General features: G+C 50.4%; 1 protein-coding gene across 5 annotated transcripts; it reads right to left on the bottom strand.

Annotated features, from left to right (window-relative positions):
* Positions 1–11,389: 11,389 nt before the first annotated feature.
* PJA1 (praja ring finger ubiquitin ligase 1) lies at positions 11,390–16,046 on the bottom strand. 5 transcript variants are annotated; one of them, XM_072817615.1, is made up of 3 exons: positions 15,887–16,046; positions 13,454–13,648; positions 11,390–12,889 (listed from the first exon to the last, which is right to left on the bottom strand). In XM_072817615.1, exons 2-3 carry the CDS (start codon positions 13,579–13,581, stop codon positions 11,839–11,841), a joined length of 1,179 nt encoding a protein of 392 aa, XP_072673716.1. In that variant the 5' UTR covers positions 13,582–13,648; positions 15,887–16,046; the 3' UTR covers positions 11,390–11,838. The 5 variants fall into 5 exon arrangements, with proteins under 5 accessions (XP_072673716.1, XP_072673715.1, XP_072673713.1 ...); XM_072817614.1 differs by having other exon boundaries at positions 13,454–13,815; positions 15,887–16,023; XM_072817612.1 differs by having other exon boundaries at positions 11,390–13,648.
* Positions 16,047–16,295: the final 249 nt, after the last annotated feature.

The following is a 16,295-nucleotide window of genomic DNA, read 5'->3' as shown; positions in this document are numbered from 1 at the left end:
AAATCCTTGGGTTAGGGGCAGCAGAGAAACCACCCAGCACCTCCGCAGGACGCTGAATGCAGCATTCCCTCTGCAGGAGCGTCAATCCACTGCCCACCTTTTAAGAAAGCCCAGCCAAGCAGAAGGAAGCTCAGCCTGACAAAGAGACAAGGTGGTGTAGTGGGAAGAATATGGCCTTTGGCAGCAGTTAAACCTGAGTTGAAATCTTGGCTTTAGAAATTCCTTTGTGACCTTGGACATCTCACCGAACTTCTTGGGATGTCAGTGTCCCACCGCTAAGGGCTGTTGTGCGAAGTAAATTAAATGGCTACGTAGAAACGTGAATTATATACTCTAAAGTGCTCTTGAAGGTTAGTTGTAATTGTTAGTTTTCTATGGGGCTCAGTTCCTCCGCCCAGGCCGGGCCAAAGCGGAGACCGCGAGACGTCGGCTTTAGAAATGCTAATACGGTGCGTGAGTGACAGGCTGCGGACAATGGCGGAGGGCGCTGTGAACCGGCGGCCAGGCCTGGGAGCGGGGCGCCCCACGTGGGGGCCGGTGGGGGAGGGAGCCGGGGCGGGGGCCGTTCCCAGCGGAGGGGCTCCGAGGCTGCGCTAATTGGAAGGAGCTGGAGCTGCGGGGGCAGCACGGGGGAGGGGATTACCTGCCGGAGGGGTCCTCGCTGGGAGCGGGAGCGGGGTGGGGGGGGCTCTGGGAGCCTCGGGCAGGGGGCCGGCTTGGGGGGCGCAGGCCCAGGGAGCTGCACACGCAGAGAGAAAGGGGGTGAGGGAGCTGGGAAAGGGGGCCGTGGGGCCTTGGCCGTCTAGCAGCGGATTCTCGGCTGGGCCACTCAAAGCCGAGCCTGATCCTGGAGCTCGGATCCAGGCAAGGAGGGAAGGAGGGAAGGGAGGGAAAGGCAGGCGGGGAAGACCCGGTAGCTAGTTTCTAACCCCAGCTGGGATCCTGACCCCTTTGGGTTGACCCGGGAATCAGCCTCCTCAGTTCCAGCACACAGTGAGTGAGTGCACTGTGCAGTGTGTGTGTGATGTGATGAGCCTGTGGAGGGGACACAAGAGATGGGTCCCCAACCTTCTCTTCCCCCTTCCTCCTCTCCTCTTGCTCTTCCCTCTCCTCTTCTCCCCCCTTCAGGTACCCTCCTTTGCCTCTCCCCTCCCCCTGCACCATGAAGGCTGTTTTTGTTCCTCCTCCTGGCCTAGCCCCTGAGGTGTGCAAACAGGAAGGACCTCTCCCTGGGCAGTGAGTAAGGAGGGAAAAATGAGGTGTTGAAAGGATGACAAGTCTCCCTGTCAGAGCTCACCTTGGCAGGGAGCAGGCGGCAGGGGCCGGCGGTGGTGGGAGGGGGGCGTCCACCCTGGAAGCCAGCCTGCATGTGCCAAGAGCAGGCAAGCCAATCCTCAACAAGCAGGCACTGTGTATGCGTTTGTTTGGTTTAGAAGAGTCACCCCCCCCATTCCCACCATCAAAGATTCCTTCCTTTCCTTCCCAGTAGGAAGAGTAAAGGCCGCTGGGCCAGCGGTTTCCAGTGTGATTGGAAGGGGCAGGGCCATGGCAGAGGGCTGGGCGGAAGAGACCCTGATGCCTCTCCTAAGCTCCACGCCTAGTATCCAGCAGCCTGCTGGACACCCCCTCCTGTGTCTCAAAGCCTTCCCAAACTCTGCATCCTAAATGGAATTTATCAGCGCTGCTGTCTCCACCCTCTTCATTCTGTCCCTCCTATAGAGCTCCTATCTCAGTAAAAGACCTCATCAGCAAGTCACCCAAAAGCCAGAATCTTGGGAGTCATCCAAGACTTCCTCACAGCCGCAATTGGATCACTGTCCTAATCTGCTCCGTCCTCCCTCTTATCTCTACAATCAGTCTCTTTCCTCCCTCCTCACTGCCCCACCCTATTTTAGTTTAATTCATTCATTCATTCATTCATTCACTTATTCAACAGTGATATAATAAGCACCTACCATGTGCCAGGGAATGTGCTAGTCATTGAGGATTCAGAGGTGAATAAATCTGGCCTTGCTTGTGCACCAGTGAAGTTTTGGTTCTGATGTGGCTGGGCTTACTGCAGCGGGACAAGGCTGACTGGCCCATCTAGCTTCTACAATGGTTCCTTTCGTTCCTTTCAGAGGGTAATGGTTAAGAGTAGTGACTGTAGCTAACCTGCCTGGGTTTGAATTCTGGCTTGACCACTTAGAGCTGTGTGGCCTTGGGCAGATCATTTAATCTCTCTTTGCTTCACTTTTCTCATATGGAAAGTGGGGATGAGCATAGCACCGAGGTCTAAGGATTGAATACATCAATATTTCAAGGTACCAGCACAATATTCTATTAATTAGATAGCTAAATAAATCAAACACAGTAGTATTATGAGTTTTATTCTTTAAAGTATGGAGTGAGGCAGGGCCCGATGATAGACCAAATTATAGGAACCCAGAGGGAGGCCTGCCTGGGGGACAATGGGTCCAATTGTGAGAATATGGCAGCAGACACTCTCAATGGCCCTGTCAAGAAGTCAGCATGGGAAATCCAATATAGCCCTGATTAGCTGGCAGAGGCCTGTCATAGGAAATCCAGGCACAGAATCTAGAAATCCAAAGGGAAGGAAGCAGTGTGGCAGAGTAGTAACTGCGAGGAAGCTAGGGTTACAGCCCTAACTCTGCCACTTTCTAGTCATTTCCCCTTCTGAGCCTCAGTTTCCTAAGGAGAGTGCTTCATGAGAACTGAGAGCCTCATATGCATCAGGCACTGTTGCAGCACCTTAACTGTGCTTCTCAGAGGGAGCTACTCTTACTTAATTCCCATTGAACAGATGAGAAAACTGAGGCACAGAAAGGTTAAGGCACGTGCGTGAGGTTGCAACACAAGTGCAATAGAGTAGGGCACCAGAAATTGGGTACCTTGGAGACTAGTGATTAGGACACCTTCATTATAGAGCTATTGTGAAAATTGTATGATATACTTCTGGAAGTGTTTGGTAGCAGGTTGGCGGGCTGCCCAGGCAGGACTGTCTTTAGACTGTGAGCAGATCTAGCTGCTCGGCTGAAGCTACAGGGCCTGGGTCAGCAAGAGGAAGCCTAGGCCTTAGGCATCTAACCTGAGCAGTGCCAGAGTCTCAGGGACAGGCCAGGATGACCCGGTCAGGAGCAGGTCAAGATTAAGCCAGGCTAAAGACCACAGGTACTCCAACCCCTGAGACCGCTTGAGGATGGAGACCATCTTGGTTGTTTCTGGATTGCCCGGCGCTCCACAAAAGGAAGTGCTTAAAATATAGGAAGGAAATGCCACTTCTAGAGTGTCTCCTACATAATGCCCCTGCACTATGCCCTCATGTCCTCTTCACAGCAGTCCCATGAGGTTATCGTGCCCATATGACTGATGAAGAAACTGAGGTTCAAAGAGGTGAGGTGACTCACGCAAGGCCCAGAACTAATAAGTAGTTAAGCAGCTCTTTGAACACAGAGAAGAGAAAGAAATGGCAAGGGCAAAGAACCCCTTCCACCCATGACAAAGAAGGAAAACACATTTTAGTGCTCCCATTATACTCTGCTCTGGTGATCACAGGTGTCACCACCCCTCCTCAAGCTACCTACCTGTGACCAACAGACAAGCTCTGCCTATGCAGAACTGACACTGGACCAGGATTTGGAGTCCACCATATCTGCATATATATGTTCTAGGCTTTCCTTGACAGCCCCAGGGACTGGGCCCCCGGAAGCCCCCCCCCCCCCCAACACACACACACTGGCCTGAACCTAGCACTCTGGGACTCCACTCAGAACAAAGAAACTGGCAGCAACTTTCTCCTCCCACAGACCCAAATGAGCTCTGAGGCTGGCCACTCTCTTAGCTGGAAGGACTCTGGGCAAGCCTTGTGCCTTTCTTTCTCAAGTGCCTAGCCTGTAAGGGAGGATTCAATGTGTCAGCCATATCTAATCAGACGGGGCCCCAAGACACAGAAGCTCCTTCATCTAGGCCTGAGGAGGGGTCAGGCCGGGGCTCAGGGAGGGGCCAGGGTAGACACTGAGCCCATCCAGCCGAGACCAGCCCACATTCCTCAGCGGGCCTGAATGGGGTGGGCAAGCTCAACAGGAAGCCAAGCCCTTCACTAGGAGGGGCTCCTCCACCATCTGTGCACACAGACAGCAGTGAGCAAAGGGCCTCAGCCGGCAGAGTCAATTGCACAGAAAAAAACAGTAAACATTTTGCTTCCTCCTCCTGCCCTATCTTGCTGCACTCCACTTCCAAAGAGAATGCTGGACTCCTGCTAAGTATTTTTCTGCAGACCGGGGCCCAGGCATCCAGAGTCAGCCTTGCTAAATTGCTGAAGAGAGAATGATGTCTGTGTGTTGGGGGCGGGGGGGGGGGGGGTGGATTCTTTCTACCCCGGGAATACTGGCTTTTCTTTAGGGTCCTGGGCTCTTGCTGTTTTGGCCCCAATAAAAGAGACAGTGGAAACAGGAACAACCAGGACACCTGAGTGGCTCAGTGGTTGAGCGTCTGCTTTTGGCTCAGGGCATGATCCCGGGGTCCTGGGATCGAGTCCCACCTGCATGAAGCCTGCTTCTCCCTCTGCCTGTGTCTCTGCTTCTCTCTGTGTGTGTGTCTCTCATGAATAAATAAAATAAAATCCTTTTTTAAAAGAAATGGTAACAACCATCACATTTAATAATGTGTTTTGTCCATCTGTTATTCCATTTGCTCATTCCAAGCACCCTGTGCGATAGGGGTTCTTTTGTCCCATTTTACAAATAAGCAAACCAAGGCAGAGAGGGTATGTGCCTTGCTCACTATGCACAGTTCATTAGCATGAAAACTGTCTCAGATGAAGGTCTGACACCAAATGCCCTGGCCTTTCTGTTAGCCCCTTCTGCTGCTGACCAGGGCCTGCCTGGCTTCCCTTAGGAAGAGCCAGGTTTGCGAAGCTTGAATCAGTGTTCCAGTAACATTCCAATTTTGTTTTTACTTTTTCTCCCCAATCACCTGCTTGTGGAATAAAATTTGAGAAATGCCCTCGAAACAAAGAAAATTAAAGGGCCCTATAATCTCACCACCAAGAGAACCAGTGTCAGCTAACATGAGGGTAGATTTCCTGATGCTCTGTTGGGCACATATACGATCTGGAGATCTCTTTCACATACCTGAGATGATAGAGGACCTGCTCTAGGTGCCGGGCCACCCCCTAGGCTCCACAGCATGTCCTCATGAGGCAAGCTGAATTGTGGTTCCTCTTCTCCCTGTAGGGCCTGCTTGGGGGACACGCACACACGCCATACTGTGTCATAACCCACATCCCACACGTTTGTTCACTCAATTCCCTTTGCCTGATGTCTTTGCCCTCCTGCCTCCTTCCTTCCCTTCTTTGTCTGTCTCTGACTCTGTCTCACTCTATTGATCACATATACGTATGTTTAAAAAAGAAAAAACAACCAACTATCTAATTCACACGAAGCCCAAAGGGACCAAAGGGCACACAGTACAAAGTGAGGCTCCTTCTCACCCCTGACCTCCACTCCTGTTTTTTGTTTATCTTTCCAGAGACATCCTGTGTACAGGTAAGCACAGATGTGCATGTATCTCTTGTGAAGCACGCATGCTAAACTGTTCTCACTGTCGTATATGCCTCCCTCTTACAACTTCTTACTTTTGGGATCTTCTTACCTGGCAGTAGCTGTGGCTTTGCCTTGTCTGGGTAGAAGCTGTCTAGTGAAGCATCTGATGGCTGTGCCATAATTTATTTAAGTAGGCCTGTAGTGATGGACATGGAAATGCTTTCCAGTCTCTTGCTACTACAAACAATGCAACAATAAATATCCTTGTACAAACAACCTTGTGCTTCTGCTCCTGTAGGAGAAATTCTACTAGTGGAATTGCTGGGTCAGACGGTGGGCGCATTTTAAATGCTAATACATTTCACTGGAGGGCCCTTCAAACAAACCAATTGACACTCTCACTGATAGATAATGTAGATAATGTTTCTAAGGGCCCATGCTACCCTCCCTCTTTCCCTTTCTTCACCTGGCTAATGCCTACTCAGGCCCTCAGAGTGGTCTCATCCAGGATGCCTCCCACAAGCCTCCCTTCCCCCAGCACAGCCAGCCAGGCTCTTTGCTTACAGCTCACCTCAGGTTTGCCTCCATGTAGCACTTTCTCTGTTTCTCATGAATAAATAAAATAGAATCTTTTAAAAAGGTTGCAATCCTCTCTTTATAAGTCCGTTTCCCACACTAGACTATGAGCTCTTTGAGGGAAGGATTAAGTGAGCCTTATTTTCTTTTGCAGGTTCCTGTCCAACGTGCCACAGGCAGAAGGCCAGTAAATACTTGTTGAACTAAACCAGTCAGCTCTGAATCCTTAGCTCTGAGAGTGGGCAGGAACGAGTTTGCTGAATGCAAGTACGGCCTGGGCTGAGCAGCGCCTTGGGCTTGGATCCCCTGGATCCCTGGGGATTTGTCTTCATGCATTTGGTGCCCAGTCTGTACCTTCCTTCAGGCTAGCTCCCAGCCCCATTCCTCCGACCATAAGCAGTGACTATCTCCTTGTCCCCGGTTCCTATGGAAGAACACCTCTACAATCGTGGGTCTTATCTCTCCTCCTCTTCCCATCCAAATGCCTGGGTGCCCCTTGGGCCTTCAGTACGCTGCAGGAAGGCTGGCAGCCTGTGGTGCCCGTGACCACAGCCTGCAAACAGAGTCCACCCGGAGCCAGCCGGGGCTTTTACGCTGAGGACCAGACCCCTACTCACTCCTCAGCCTGCCAAGCGGACATACCCTCTCTCTTCACAATGCTCACCACCTTTCTGAACCTCAGGGTCCTTTTAAAAAAGATTTTATTTACTTATTCATGAGAGAGGGAGAGAGAGAGAGAGAGGCAGAGACACAGGCAGAGGGAGAAGCAGGTTCTCTGCAGGGAGCCCGATGCGGGACTTGATCCCAGGACCCCAGGATGACGCCCTAGGCTGAAGGCAGGCCCTCAACCGCTGAGCCACCCAGGTGCCCCCTGAACCTCAGGGTCCAACCTTCCACGGTTGATGGGAGGATCTGGCAACATCTCTGAATACAAAGTGGTCCGGGGAAAATCTTACCCAATTGTAAGGGATTATGAAGCCTCGATAATGTTTTGAGATAGTAAAGTCTGGAGGAAGGGGAGGAGGAGTAGGAGGGGAGGCATGCAGGGGTCCTGGAACCTGCAGCGACGTGCCTCGTAGCAAAGTCCCATTGTGCAGACGAGAATGCCAAGTCAGGCTGAAAGCTTGCACCATGCCAGGGTTCATCCAAGGCTGGGGCTAGTGACAGATGGGCACAGGCCCTCTTGGCTCTGTATTTGGCTAAGGTTAAGCCCAGGCCAAAGAAAGGTGTCTTGAGGCTGGTTGTTGCCACATATTTCTCCATCTTCATTATGAGCACCACTTTTTAGCCACAGGCCCTGCCTGGGCCCGAGAACAGTCTCTGAAACACTGGGAACTCAGCAGGGTAACCAGAAAATGGGACAGTGTGGTGGCAAGAAGAGGAGGAGGAGGGGTGCTGGGGCTGGCAGAAGCTGGGGCTGGGAGTGGGGCTGAGGCCGGTTCAGAAGCACCTGGTTGGACCAGACCCCCGTGGTTTCTCCTGGGGTCGTCCCAACACAACCCCTGCCTGAAGCTAACCTTGAGAGAGGAGCTCACCCATCCTGTCAGCAAGCATTGCTGAATACTTCTGAGGCAAGCACTGAGTACCAAGGGCTACCGAAAGGACTTGAAGTAATAGCTCCTGACCTCAAGGCCTCGTAGAGGCCCATGGGACAGAGAGGGCAGGAGCTAGGGGATGCCAGAAAATACTGTTCTCAGGAGCTGGCACATGAACGGACTTTTTTTTTAAAAAAAGATTTTATTTATTTATTCATGAGAGACACAGAGAAAGGGGCAGAGCCATAGGCAGAGGGAGACGCAGGCTCCCTGCAGGGAGCTCCATGTGGGACTCAATCCCAGGACCCCGGCATCACACCCTGAGCCAAAAGCAGACTCTCAACCACTGAGCTACCCAGGTGTCCCTGAACAGGACTTTTTCAAGGATGGGCCGATTGACAGGGCTGCAAAGAACATTTTGGGTCAGGGGTCCAGGCACAAAAGTGGAAGGGTGTAGCCACAGCAGGAGGCTAAGAGCCAGGAAAGGCCTCACAACAGTTTAGCTGTAGTGTTAGCAAGGGGTACCCCCTCAGGAATCTGGGGTGTTGTCTTACAAGATACAGTGGTTTATACCCTGAGTCAGTGGCCAAAATATGGGGCTCTTTGTTCTGCAGCCAGGAAACAAGTCCAGAAACCAAGAAGTCCAGTGTGGCAGGTGGCATCCTTAATGAATATGCCAAATAACCTCCGCTCAAAAATGACTGCTTCGTGCATAGTGGGCCCTGATGCCTACTGTTCTAGAACCATGACTCCAGGTGCCAATAATGGGTTCGCTGTGTTACAAACAGAAATTGCCTGACCCTTTGCCCTTCAGGGTATTTCATATGACTAAAAAACAGGTATAAAAGTGGATTATGGTGTTGGCAAGTGTGCCACTTGGGATTCTTAGTTAGAAACAACAGAAACCAACTCTAGTTAATTTAAGCAAAACGGTTTTATTGGAAAGCTATGGGAGAGTTTGGGGAATTGTCGGGGAGGCTAGAGAATCAGAAACTGGCGAGGAAAGGGGAACCGGGCATCCAAGGGCACAGCTACATCCTGAACAGGAGCCTGGGGCCTCTAGCCCTGGCAGCATGGTCCCACACTGCCCCACCACTGCCGCTGCCACCACTGTTGCCACTGCCACAGTAGCATGGGAGGAAATGCTTCATGACCCAGACTCTTCGGACTTCCTCCCTCACTCTACACTTAAAAGTATTGGGGACAAGTGTCTAATATGCTCACCTGAGGTCCCAGGCCCAAGCCCAGGCTACTCGGGAGCCTGGGGTCCAGATCTTGGGCCCTGTGGTTGTCCTCAACTCAGAAGAGCCTTACCTCCAGCACGACCCCCTGTGGCAACAAGCTTCTCCAAAACCAGCAGGAGGCTGCAGGAGCCAGAGAAGAGTCCCCAGCTTCCGATTTACTAATTGTGACTCTAAGGGAAATTAGGGCAGCTGCTCTGCAAGGGAGCAGTGAGGAGATAACCAGGCCCCGAGGGTGCCTCTATTACACCTCTTGGCATGGTGCCAGTCAGGGTACAGCAAAGGTTAACATTAGGCAAACCATCACCAGCCCACCCTTCAGAAGACCTCTAAGGTCACAGACTTCTGAGTCTCCATGACAGTTGAGGTGCTGGCTGGAGGCCAGGGGCGGGGAAGACAGAATGGCTGTAAGGGACAAAGTGACAATATCAGCTTGGACCACTTGCAGAAATAAAAGACTGCAGCTTCTTACCCATGTTTCTGTACTTGCAGTGAGAGAATCATCATCATCTCACTTTTTTAAAATTAGGAATTGTTTTGATTTTACCTATGTTGTTAATATTCATGAAAATCAGTGATACTGCAGGAAAATCAAGCAAATTAATTATTTCAGGAGAAAAAAAATCTAAAGTCCCCTTCCTCACTCTTTTTTCCCCAACCCCCTGGCCCTCCCCACAGAGGTAACCACTGCTGTCAGTCAGGTAAGCAGCCTTCCAGACACTTTTGTGCATTATGATATATAGTTTGGATTTGGAAGGTTTTCTTTTACATGAAGACTGTACATACTGCTCCACAATATACTTTTAAAAAACACTTCACAGTATGTCTCGGAGATCTTTTTGTGTCAGTGCGTACAATTTTTAACTGCCATACAGTATTAGCTCCATACTACCAAGTATCTAAGTTGGGCCAAGGACATGCCCCATTTTGCATCTTGAAAGCTAGCTACTCCCCAAACTGTTCTCCAACAAGGCTGCTATCACTTGTGCGTCTTGTTTCTTCCTAGCCCAAACTGGATATTATCATGAAGAAAAACTATGACTTTCTGATGGACACAGTGTGTTTTGCTGTTTTGTTCGTTTATATGTCACTGATCGCCCATGAGGTTGAACATTAACCATATCCAGGTTGTTGAGAGCTAAAAACAGCTCTCATAAACGGTCAGTAGGAGCTTAAATTAGTACAGTCACTTGGGAAAGTGGTCTGGCAATATCCAGTTAGGGTGAAAATGCTTAAACCCAAAGGACCCCAAAACTTCCCCTCTGAGCCTGAAGACCCAGGAATTTCATGTCCATGTACTTACCCCTAGAGAAACTCACACATGTGCACAGAGAGATATCTTTTAAGTATATTCATTGCTGCAAAATACTGGGAAGAAACTAAATGCCCGCCAATAAGGGAATGGATCAACTGTGATGATTCATACAACTGAATATCTATTATACAGCAGTTAAAACGCATGAACTAAAGCTACATATATCAAAAGGGTTAAATATCACAATGCTGAGTGAAAAACTCAAGTTGTAAAAATGATACATACATTCTATCAATTATGTCCACTTAGAAAACAAACATTCTATATTGGCTATGGATATATACAAATATACATATATATGTACACATACACACACGTAAGTCTAAGAACCTAAGAACTCAGACAAGAAGTAAACACACCATTTCCTGGGTAGTGCTAACCTCTGTGGAGGAAGAAAAGTAAATAGGACAGGTGAGGAACTTCACTTGTACCTGAAAAGCTCTATTTATTGGAGAGAGAAAGAGAATTGGAAGCCAATATGGCCAAATGTTAAAACCTGTTCACACTGTGTAAGTGGGTATCGCTATCTGCCACAGCACCTGTCTGGCATATATTTTTCTAATCCTTTTGTGTCATTGTGTCAAGGTATACAGTCAGCCTAGAGGCTTGTTTGTTATTTGGGGTTTGTGTTGGGGTGGGTTTTTTCCCCCATTTCCTCTTAGAGTTTCTTTTCTTTTTTAAGATTTTATTTTTTTAAGTGATCTCTACACCTGACATGGGGCTTGAACTCACAACCCCGAGATCAAGAGTTGAAAGTTCTACTGGCTGAGCCAGCCAGGCGCCCCTCTCTGTGAGGTTCTACTTCCTGAAAGGAGATTTTAACTCCTTCCCCCATACTCATTTTGGATTTGCTTCTACCATTGTTCTTTATTTTTACCTGCTTTCTCACTGTCTCTTTCCTTCCCTCAGACTGACAGAGTACTCTCTATTTGACCTTTGCCCCTAGAGTAGTTTAACAGTCGTACACTTTACTCCTACTTTTAGAAATCATCATCCCTATTTTTTTGCTGTTGTTGGGAGTCAGCGTTTCCAGTGACACTCAGAAATTTTTCTACTCTTGGGAGCACCAAAAAAAACAAACAAAAAAACCCCTGTTTTTGATGCAAGGGCAAGCAATCAATGATAGAGTCACTGAGTACCACCATTTTAGACAAAACCAAACAATTCCACTATGCCATGTAAAACCAAAAGGAGAACTTTAATAAGCTTTTACGGCACTGCAATTACAGGAATATTAACCCATAACATGCAATAGAAATGATGATGCCTTCTGGACATATTTGACAGATAAACCTGTCGTTAACAGTTAACAGCAACATATTCTACTGAAGAAAACAAATGCAACTTAGTTCAGCTTTCAGGTTAGAAAATGTATGTTTTTACTGTAATCTCGAGTAGCATTTAGAAAGTTTAGTTTTCCTTTTCTAACCTCTAAGAGACAGTTATGATTTTTTAATGCAATCATAGTATGCAACCGCTTTCACATTGGAAATAACCACAAGGAATGACAGGTGTGGATTAATCGACTGATTCGTTTTCATTTCAATTGTTAATTTTGAGAGGGCTCCTGCAGTATTGTGTATTTCAGATGGGGAAAATCATCTGACCAGGAATAAAGAGCCTTGGCCTTAGAGCGGGGGAGGGAACATGCAGCGGCACACAGGGCAGGTGCCTGATTTCTGAAGCCAGATGGACACACACGGCTTGTGGAAATAGTGGTGGCAAGGCAGCTCAGTTGCCACCTCCCCCTTCACATATTCACTACAACAGATGGGGCAACACATTTCCTGCCCCACTGCACTGTGATCTTCAGTGACCAGGATCTCAGGGAGAGTGTCGATGCTCTCCTTGCTCGCCGGTGGGTTGGCCACCTCCACGTCCACTGCGAGAGACTCTAGGTGCGCCAGGGCAGTTTCCATTGCCTGGGCCAGGCGTTCTTCAAGTGCCATGTAGGTGAGAAACTGAGGATCCACGTAGGAAATGGCTTCGGCCACCCCCAAGCCATCTGCGAACCCATCAAAGAGGCTCCAATCCACTTCTAGGTCTTCACTCACGCTGGAGTCATCTTCAAGATTGTTGTTTCCATCGAGCATGAACACCCCAGGCTGTAGATACTCCTGAGCAGATTCATTATCCCCCTCACTGCTACTCTCATTTTCGTTGTACTGGAGCCAAGGAGCTTCTCGTTCTCTGGGGGATGCGTGTTCCTCTTCCTGAAGAGGTGGTCCTCGGAGGTCTTCCAGTTCACTGCTGCTGTTGCTGCCGGCGCTGGCGCCGGTACCCGGGCTGGCACTGGCGCCGGCGCCAGCATTCACTCTGACCTGCTCAGAGTCGTGCTCCTCTTTCCCTGGCAGAGTCTCCCAGCTTTCACCACTGGACGACAGATTCTGCTCTCGACCTCGATACTTCCGCCGCAGAGCAGCAGTCCACTCTTTGTCACTGTCAGAGTCTTCATCACAGTATTTGTAGTAATCGTCGCTGTACGTCCAGAAGTCAGGGTCAGCCATGGTTCGCCGCCGTCTTGGTACCTTTTCTGGCTTCACTTGGTCATTCCTGGCTTCCCTCTTGTCTTCGGGGTACTTCAGCTCAGAGTAGCCACCTGAACTCTCACCTCTGGCTCTTCTTGCTAGGCCATCCGAGTGGCCTTCAGCGTTGGCTGTATCCCTCCACCTGGAAGTACTATGTGGCATATCATCATCATCATCAGTATCAAAAAATATTTTTGGTTTCACGCAGTTGGGGCTCGCCAGATTTCTGATTTTAGGCCTCACCACCGGCTCCTCTGCACTCTTGGGGGTGTTTTCCCCACCACCACAAATACTCACAGGAGCCCTGCTGGGATGTGCAGGGAAATTCTGCTCCCGTCTCTGACTCTCCCGGCTGTCACCACGGGTAGCCACCTTGCCTTCAGCAGATGTCTGAGAGGCCATGCTATTTTGCTGCAGGAACTCAGCTCTGCTAACAGAGCATCTTGCTGCAGGGGCCGGGTCTAACTTGTCAAGCTCCTCTCTCACATCACGCTTAAAGCTAGAGAACTGTGGAGCCACCCCAGCCAAAGACCTGGCCCCTTTCTCTGGGTCGTAGGGCTTATCATCTTTAAACTTGCCAGTTTTCCCTCTAACTGGTGCTCGCTCAACAGGCCCAGCCCCCTCCTCCTCACTATCATCTGCCCCAAAAGAGTCAACATGTCCATAAGCCAATCCTCTTCTGCTACCTGAAGCCCTGTACTCTCTCGGTGGGTACCTGGAGTAGTCCTCATTATCAACATTCAGGCTGGCTCCAGAGCTCTCACTGTCCTCCCAACTACGACGGGTGATGGAAAATGGTGACCGGCTCCTCTTGGTGGTTTGACTGGGGGCTGATCTGTGCATTGGGACTTCGGATGTTGTCTTTCTCTGGCTGGAAATCCTGTCCTGCTGGCTCGAGGATGGCCTGAAACTGACATAAGCATGCCTTCTTCCATACCTCCTGCCTGTATTGGACTGATACCCTCCTGCTGGCTTGGGCCATACGGGCTTGCTAGATTCCTGACCCATGGCTCTGACTTAGGAGGGTTTCCAATACAGCTGGGGCTTGAGCGGAAAGGCTCCTGCTCCCTGCACAAGCTTGGGAGATGGGAAAGTCAAATCAGTTCAGAATAAAAGAGCAGGGAGATCTATTTTCACTTCAGCAGGCAGTAACAGAAAGGATAAGGGGCCTTTACAATTAGTTTCACTTTCTTCTAAGGCCTGAAGTAGCATTCCAGTGACTGTCAGGTGTAGACCTGGAACACATTTTTAATGTTGGCAAAATGATTACAAAGCTGGGTTGGTTGGAGAGCCAGACTTGGGGGAGAATCTGACAGAAGATGGGGGTGCCTGGATGCTAGGAAGGTGGGTGAAGTAGTGTGAAATTAGGCCAATGTGGAAGAGGAAAGATTGTTGTGGTTATCTTATGGGGTATCTGCATCTTTTCTGAGCCCTGCAGACAGACAGGAGAAATGCAAATTGGGATGGGGTGAAAAAGAGATCACCATGTGTTCATGAATGCCTAACGTGTCTGTCAGGAGGAGAGGGACAGGTGGAAGGGGGGGGGCAGTCATCATGCAATGAAGAGATGCATGTTTGTAGGGGGAGGGGACAGGTGTACTGGGAAGAGGCGTTAGTGTCAGACAGAAGGACACCCATTCTGGATGTGGGTAGGGAAATGACAGGTGCCAGGGTGGGGGGTGGCTTCAGAGGAGAGGGGTATGTGTAAGCATGACAGAAAGAGAATGTGCATGTGTGGCTGTATATGTGCAGTGGCTGCAACTCTGTGGAGGGAGCCCGTTTACGTGTCTGTGGCAGGCAAGAAAGGGTTTGGTAGCATTGGACAAGGGTGGCCACGGTCTGTGAGTATTCAGCAAAATGGGAGGCAACAGTGGAGAATGTCAGTGTGAGTGAACGCATCCACGAGAGGGACAGCACAGGAGAGGGATGTGAGGGTGGCTGGTGGGTGGAATAGGGAGCCAGCAATCAGGGAAATATGTGTATTCACGAATGTGGCTAGCTGGGGGGTGATGGTGTCCCCAAAGAAGGATTTATGTGAGTGTTTGCACTGCAGGAACCAGCAAAGGAGGGCTGTCTATGCACGTATGTAGCAGATGGGGAGCAGGGCTGGGAGCATCTGTGAGGGCTGTGTGAATGAGAGTGTGTGCGTGCATATATATGTATGTATGTATGTGGCACATGAAAGAGGAGCCAGCAATCAAACGCTATCGTCATGTGTGTGGCAGGCAAGGGCTAGGGCAGCCCCAGAAGGGGTGTGTGTGGTGTGTGTGTGCTCACACAGAGGCAGAAGAAGGAGGGGGCTGCTTCTGGAGGTGAGTATGTGGCAGGCAGTGAGAAGCAGGGAAAGGCACAGGAGGGTGTGACATTGTGCAAGAGTGTGTGTATGTGTGTCTGTCCACGTCCTCAAGGGGAAGAGGATGTGCCAAAACCTTGAGTATGAGGGGGGTGCAGGGAGGGGGCTGCAACGAGAGGTTTCTGTGTGTGTGTCTGTATGTATGCCTGCGTACGTGTGCGTGCATGTGCACGCGCACCATGTATGCATGTGTCTGTGTATGTCCCTGCCCACACATGCGAGACATGGGGAGGGGGAGGGGGTCACAGTGTCATAAAGAGAGATGGCAAAACGTTACTGCTCACACTGGCAACTCCAAACCGATGGCCAGGGAAGGGGAATAAAAGAAAGGAAAGGCAGGCAAGGGTCTAGTTTTTCCCTGGTAATAACTGGTTTCTCAGACAATTCTTTTTCCTGGGAACGATAATATATTTACCTACAAATCTGAACAATTTGCCATTCAGGAAAAACAACTGCAAAATGGGGGAAGAAAGGACATGGAGTGCTCTGTAAAGGGACCAAGGAGGGAAGAAGTAGGGGAGGGCCCGGACCCCCACTCCCCTCTCAAACAGCAATTGAAGCCATCCGAGTAGGGGCCACGCCACGCGAAGGGGGCTGGGAGATGGAGGATGACGCCCCCGAACAGGTCGGGGGATACAGGCCTCACTCTGCAGGCAGGTCCTGCGTCCACCCCACCCCTTCCCAAGGGGCGCGCCTGAAGATCTGTTCGCTAGAGGACCCGAACCCTCGTCCCCAAGCCCCGCCACCTGCCCCGCCGCCCCTTCCGGATGAACTGAGGAAACAGCCTCCACTCACCCAGGGCTGACAGCCGCGCGCTCCTCCGGACGAGCGGAGCTCTCGGGCCGCCGAGCGTCAGGGCCGCCGGGGCTGCTCCGGGTCTCCAGCTCCTCCCCCGCCAGACAGCAGCCGGGCAGGCGGCGACTGCGGCGGAGGAAGTGCCGGTGGCGTCGCCGGGCCCGCCCCCTCGATGTGGCGGGGCGGCAGCTGCTCTCCACCAATCAGGCTGGGCCCGAGAGCATGATTTCATTTTAAATGATGAAATCGTCAAGGATACAGAAAAGGACAGCAAAAAATGTAACCAACAGCCAGCTTTAGCAAATGTTAAACATTTAGCCATACCCTCTTCTGTTCTGGGGGTTTTCTCCCCCTTTTTAAAGATGAAGTCGACAAATTCTTTCTGATTAATTCTGATGTTCAAGTAATT

The sequence above is a fragment of the Canis lupus genome, chromosome X (genome assembly GCF_048164855.1).
Source record: "Canis lupus baileyi chromosome X, mCanLup2.hap1, whole genome shotgun sequence".
Lineage (NCBI taxonomy): Eukaryota > Metazoa > Chordata > Mammalia > Carnivora > Canidae > Canis > Canis lupus.
This window is presented reverse-complemented; position numbering and strand designations above follow the sequence as displayed.